We start from the raw sequence: 6,615 nt of genomic DNA, 5'->3' as shown, positions 1-6,615 counted from the left end.
GACTGGGGGAGGGGGCGCTTCTGAGGCCAGAAATGCCGCTCAACTTTCGACAGATCGCGGGACCCGCCCCGACGACAGAGCAATATCGCCCAAATGCCAGTGGCGCCGAGGTGGAGAAGCCGCGGCGTAGACGCAGATTTGCACCCTCCGGCTTTCCAGCGTTCCCAGCTACGGGGGGCGGCTTCTTTGCCGCCTCACGTTTTCGCGATCGGGGTCGCGCGTGGCGATGCAGACCCCCGCCCGTCACCACACCCATTCCCACACTCTCTAAGGGGCGGGGGCGGCCGCGGCGACACCCCTGGACTCCTCCGATGACCCTTCCGTACGCAGAATCACAACGTGGACGTCTGCTTCCCTCGCCCTCACAAAAACTTCGGCAGCTGCTCAGCCTGCGACTCTCATCCCCCAGTCACGCGCCGGGAAGGCTCTCCTAGAGGAAGGATTTTCCCGCCGCCCTCCCTGCCCTGAGGTAGCCGCCGCGAGCGTCCGGGTTCAAGGACTCTTTGCGCGCGCGCTTCCGTCAGAAAGCCCTGCCCCGCGACCCGGGCGGGGGCGGGGTCTCCAGGCAGCGACCGTTGCCCCGCCCAACCTCCTCCCAACGGCTGCCTAGGCCGGGCGGCGGGGCGGGGCGGCACAGGCGGGTGAGTGCGCCTGCGCGCGCGTGCGCGGAGGCGCGGGGCGTGGCGCACGGGCAGCCCCGCCCATGCCTGGCGTCTCCGCCCGTCCCATCTCCCAACCTCCTCAGCGTGGCGCCGACGCTGCGTGCGGCGCGGACTACCCAGAGTACTCCGCGCGGGGGCAGCTCACTGGAGTTTGGTTCTCGAGGCGGCGGCAGCAAGCGGCGGCGGCTCCGGCGGCTCCTCCTCCTCCTTCGGTGGCGGCGGCGGCCCGGGACCGAGACCCGGCCCCGGCTCCCCTCTCCGCCACCCCGCGCGCCCCTAACCCTCCGGCGCCGCGGGGAACATGCGGCTCCGGCTCCCGGAGGCCGGCGAGTGAGTGACCCCCGTCCCCCGCCTCAGCCCGCCCGCCCGCTGGCCCGGCCGCAACCCCCCGCCTCGCCCAGGCAATGACAGCGGCTCCGGCGTCTCCGCAGCAGATCAGGGACCGGCTGCTGCAGGCCATCGACCCCCAGAGCAACGTAAGTACCCGCCGTGCGAGCTGGGACGGAGGCCGCATGGGCCTGGGACCCTCCCCCTCTCCTGTCCCCCTCGCCCACCGGGCTTCGGGGGACCCGTCTGGCGCCCACCTCCCCTCGAGGGCCGCTGCCATCTCTGCCTCTCACTCCTCGGGCCCGGGCCGGGGGCAGGTCGGGCAGCCCGGCAGCGCTTGGTACGTGAGGCCGAGGCTTCCGTGCGGCCTGGGCGGAGGAAGCAGACGGGGGGCTAAGGGTAGAGTTTATCTCCCCTTTCTGCTCCAGCTCTATGACCCTCACTGCTCGGGACGAAGCTGCCCTGCATCGCCCTCCCTCCGGGACCTGAGACCCCCGGGAAGCCCTCCCGGAGCGGGGGAGGGGAGGGAGAAGGGCTGTGAAGCAACTGGTGTCCGGGGTATGACTCGGGGAACCTGTGTCTCCCATGTCTTAGCCTTCTGGGTTATGAGAGAAGTCCTTCCCCCTCCTCCCGGCTGGCAGCACCTTCCTGGCTTCGGAGAGAACCCCCAGTGTGTTTTGCCCCTGGCCGGGTACCCAGGGTACGTGGAGAGTCTGTCTCCCTTCTGTGACTGGACACGCCTTCGCCAAAACCCTCTTGGGGTCGCTGCCAGCGACAGATGATTTCGGGGAGGGTGGGATCCTTCCTGTTGCCTTTCTGGGCCTCAGTACCCATTGCGTCTCTGACCAAGCCAGAGCTCCATTTTTTTGGGTAGTGAATTAAAGAGGACTTTTCTCTCCCGTTTACCCAAGAGCCCTGTTTCAGTAGGCTCTTTCCCTCACCTGGGGGTCTCAGCCTGGTGGCTATTGACCCAGACTGTCAGGGTTAACTCCAGGGTGTCGCTTCCTCGGGTGCCCCTTTGCTGAGGCTACTGTTGGCGGAGGGACCGCCCCTTCCCCCTCCGTATGTGTGGCTGTGTATCTGTGTGTGTGTATGTGTGTTGTTGCGGGGGTGGGGTGGGGGTGGGAAGACTGATCTATTCTCATATTTTCTCCAAGAGTTTCTTGGCAGTAGGGGTCATACTTTCCGCGGCAGGAGCAGGGCGGTGGGAAGATGCAGTAGCATCCAGGTATGAAGTGAGGCCCTGCTTCCCAGGAAGTGGCCATTGAGATCACTTTTTAATATGCTGTGAATGGAAGAAAAAAATCATCTTTGGCTTGGCCAGGTAACTCAGGTTTCTCTCACCGTAGGGGTTTTTATTTGTAGTTTTACTACAAGTAATGAGCTTGGCTGATTACTCTTAGCAGTATGCTTAACTCTGATGATGTTTTTGGAATAATTCACGTTGACTTATACAATTTTTGGTAAGATTGAAGGGTTATGAGTTTTTTTCTAAGGCCCTGTTTTTGCTGTGATATAAGTACTTCTCTTATCCCTGGTATTCAGGTCCCATTAACATTGACTTGATGGTAATTGTCTTTAACAAATGTTATATTATACATTTTTGTTATGACTTTGGGGGTGGAGTGGGCACAAGCTATATAAAACCTTCTCGAATGTCCTTTTTGCAGTAACTGGTGCCACTGCAATTTTAAGATTGAAATATTAGAGGATAAAACTAGTGACATGAAAAAAATAGCCTTGGTGACTTGTACATCTTTTGTGGAGCCAGAAGGTAATTTTTTGAATTTCACGCACTCGCTTTCCTTCTGGAGAGTCTGAGAGGTTGCTGAGATATTAGCACTGATCCTTAATGCCACCTCAGAGAGCTTTGGGATCAGGCGGCACTTTGACAGGCGATCACAGTGTTGTAGATTAGGTCACTCCAGTGACCTCACAGTTTCCAGTATTGTGTAAGGCTCTAATCAAAAGGGTTCCTTGAGGCAGAAGAAAAGAGGACGGAACAAATCTTAGTTTTGTGTGTCTCAGCTCATGCAGAAATGTTATATAGGTCCCTGGTTATGTTACCTGACATGGAATTTGCATTTCATATCGCTTATTGTCAGGGACCTTGGTGATGATCTTGGGCAGAGTCCTACTAACATGGGGTGGATGGATTTGGGAAATTATCTTCTTGATTATGAGCAATGAGGAAAGTGCCTCCTTTGTGATTGATCCTCTGAGCGCTGTTATGGGCCGTTTGACAGGACCGTTTGCTTTGAGCAAACAGCATGCAGAAACAGCTGCAGTGGACGGGGTTTGCTGGCGGAGGTGGTGGTGAGAGCTGGGCATGTCAGTGTGTCTGCAGTTTCTCTCGGATCAATGTGGGCTCAGGTGAGAGCAGGTGGCTCCAGCACAGGTGCTGCCGGTGTGCCGGTCTCTCCTCTCTGCCCTGCCCAATGATGAATTCCACTACTGGATATTTAGTTGACACATATTTAAGATGCTCGTGGAAAAAAAAAAAAAAAAAAAAAAACGGGGACAGTGTTGAAGAGCCAACACTAAAATTAAACCTCTTCTGAGAGAAGCGGCAGAGAATTGTGTCATGTAATGCTTACCTTTATGGGCATGCAATTATGGTTAACAAACTTAGCTATTGCTTGCAAAATCAGTGTCAGGAACTGACCTAATATCCAAAAGTATCTGGAAAGTTAGGGAAGTGACGAAGTCGTGTTTACCAACCATCTCCTTGACAAAGAAATTCTTACGAGGAAAGTTGTTTCTGTGCTCTTTTAGCCCCTGGAGTATGCATTTGAATTCCTATAGCAGCAGGCTCAGAGTTAATAATTTCTGCCAATTCAGTAATAAAGTAAATCCTCTACTCTCCTTTTCAAAAGGCTACTAACGGTTTTTCAGAGCAGTCGGAGCTTTTCTTTTCGTTGTGCACCCTTTCAGCCCAGGGTGTTGAAAATCTCTCCGAAGCGCAGTGTGTGCGTAATTGTTCCAGCTTACTCTCGCTGCATTGTGGGTAAAGTGAAGGACTGTGTCTTACTCTCGCACAGCAGTCGTAGTGAGCAGTCTCCTCAGCAGGTGATTCGGTTCCCATCTGCCTGGGACACTCTTTGTTTTGTGGAGGTACGAGCTTTATCTTCCTGTGCGGCACACAAGCTTCTTGGGATGTTTCATGTCTTGTCTTCTCCCTCTAGAGCAGAAGCATTTGGCACACTTTCTATCTGCTGCTTAAACTGACTGAACCCTAGCATCCATCTTGGACCTGTGCCTGAGGAGCTACATGTGAAGCCCATTTTACTAGGAAGCCTTTGTAACTGCTTTATGCCCAAAAGTACAGTCGTGGAATATTCTAATGCAGAACTTTGGAGAGGGAAGGAGTCACAGGTGACTTGAGACGCTACTCAGTAGAACTGTGAGGAATATGGATGTTAAGTGATGATTAACAAACTTAGCTTTTAGAGGAAAGGTCCAACAGATAGTAGATGGTGTACTGCATCCTCATGACAAATAAAATAACAGCACAGGGCAGGGCTTGCTAACTGCAGGTGAATGTCCTGTGTTCAGAGCAGGGAGAGGCCTGAGAAGGTCCTGCAGCAAAGAGGGACTTGAACTAGCCCTGGCTGCTTGTGTCAGTGCCTCCAGCTGTCAGGCTCTGAGTGGGAAACGTCCTTGGGAGCTGCTTGCTTTCTTACAGCTCTTCAGGCAACAGAGACCAAGGGGGAGGTGACCAAGGCACGCTGCAGAGAGACCCAGCAAGAAAGATAATTTTCCCACCTAAGAATTGGAAGGTTGGATGTTGCTTACCTTGACTTTCCTGCAGATTTCTTGTCCACAGGGTGGGATTGGGAACGGGTGTATGCACCCCATAAACCTCCTTCCAGATCTAAGTTCAGATCCTGGAAGGGACAGCAGAGTCTAATGTCAATTGTTCTAGAAGGGTTTTTTGTTTTGTTTTGTTTTGTTTTTAATATATCTTTGCAAGGTACATTGTTTGAAGTTTCTCAGCTAACAAAATTCTAAACCAAGGTGTATGCTTTGTTAGTTTGTGTGGCACCCGTCAGAGAGTTCTGCTTCCTCCCAACAGCCTTGTGAGTGGGAGAGCCAGTCTCCCCTTTCGCAGGTGCAGAAGCCAGCAGCATCAGGTAGTAGGTGCTGCTCAGTGGTGTCTCCTGGGGCAAGCAGAGGACAAAATGCTTTTGTTTCTTACTGACTTAATGGGAGGTGGTGGAACCAAAGTTAGGGACTTACCCAGAGTCATTAAGTGACAGTCCTTAGAGTCCTTCCAACTCTGAACACCACCACGCTGTCTTGAAAGATGGAGAGATGGCTCCAGAAGAGGCACGAGGGGGCAGCGTTTTTGAGCTGATAAGAAAACTTGTGGGGATCCTGTAACGTCCCCTATGAGTTTATGTGAGATTACAGCCTGGGGCTGGATCTACCTATGTTAGATCTAACAGGGTGATGATATGAGACAGCCTGTCCCGTGAACATCTTAAGGTCTCTGTCACGGACAGAAACCTGGGCCAGACCACAGTGTGGCAACTAGCAACTAATATGGAACTTTTCATGAGTCTATGTGACCAGTTTGCTCTCTACTTCAACATTACAGCACTTTTGATATTAACTTAAAATGCCATTTATTCTGCAGAAAAGCAGAATAGTATAAATTGCAAAATGAAGGACTTTTGATTCTGACCCTATCCAAAATAGGGGACCCTAAACCCAAACATGAAAATGCCCACTGCTCCACAATTGCCCAGATTCAGGGACTCTTCTGTCTTTACTCTTGTCTGTTGTGGCCAGGACACAGCAGAGGAGCAGCGTGGTGTTCTCTGACTTTGGGAAACAGAAAGGTAGCAAGTGTCACCTGTGACACAGGTGTATGTCCTTGTCTTTGACTCATTCTGTCCCTCAGGAGAAAGTGGACTTTACAGTCTGTCCTCACTGAGGTTTCTGTGTGGTCCTCAGACTGTGCTGTCCTGGTTGGAGGTCCCCAAGCCCTGGAGGACTGTCCAAGACCAGCGTGTGGCAATGGCTTTGTCCTGCATACAGATGTAAAAAGGCACCATGGTCACGTCAGCCCCTGGGCAACTGTGTAAGATAGGACATGTACCTTAAGGGCGCCAAGCTCTCTTAGGTGAGGGAGGACACTTGGGCTTGCCTTTTCTTGATTTTGGGGTCTGCGAACATCTTCTCAGACTGAGCTCCAGTTTAACCAGACTGACTCCAGGTGACTCCAGTGGGAGGGGTCCCCTGGCCACTCCCCCACTATCATCTCCTTCTGGAAACTGGGTGCTTTGTCACTGCACGTTGTGCTTTTCCTTTGTATTTCTGGTGGTAGGCTGTCCCACGTCTGCCTGGTCCCTTTGGGGACCGGTAGCTGGTTGTCAGAATGGGTGGCCGAGTTTGTGGCCCAGTGAGTACAGGAGAGGCAGCGCATTTCATTCCAGTGTGGTCTCGCTAGCACCCATGCTGGGAGCACCTTCCAAAACAGCTGCTTTTCACTCTCAGAGCAGGGTGTGGATTTGCCATAGGGATTCCCTGAACCGGGAAGCATTTCCTGAGTGAGAAAGACACACCGATAATTCTGCATGCTCTATTTAAAGGTCTTCTCTGAATGGATTCTATGCCTTGG

The 6,615-nt window shown here is 53.1% G+C and overlaps 1 protein-coding gene across 2 annotated transcripts in view; it reads left to right on the top strand.

Annotated features, from left to right (window-relative positions):
* Positions 1-569: 569 nt before the first annotated feature.
* The window catches only part of LOC105492488 (mediator complex subunit 26), a 54,251-nt gene continuing 48,205 nt past the window's right edge, over positions 570-6,615 (top strand). The window contains exon 1 of one of the 2 annotated variants that reach the window (XM_071087587.1): positions 570-1,138. Coding sequence is in view for 1 of the 2 variants with exons in the window: in XM_011759762.2 (XP_011758064.2) it covers positions 1,067-1,138 (72 nt within the window). In the remaining variant the exon portion in view is untranslated. The remainder of the gene's footprint in view (positions 1,139-6,615) is intronic. The other variant, XM_011759762.2, reaches the window with a different exon arrangement.

Source organism: Macaca nemestrina, chromosome 20 (genome assembly GCF_043159975.1).
Source record: "Macaca nemestrina isolate mMacNem1 chromosome 20, mMacNem.hap1, whole genome shotgun sequence".
Taxonomy (NCBI): Eukaryota; Metazoa; Chordata; class Mammalia; order Primates; family Cercopithecidae; genus Macaca; species Macaca nemestrina.
The sequence above is the reverse complement of the archived record's forward strand: the minus strand, read 5'-3'. Positions and strand labels throughout refer to the sequence as shown.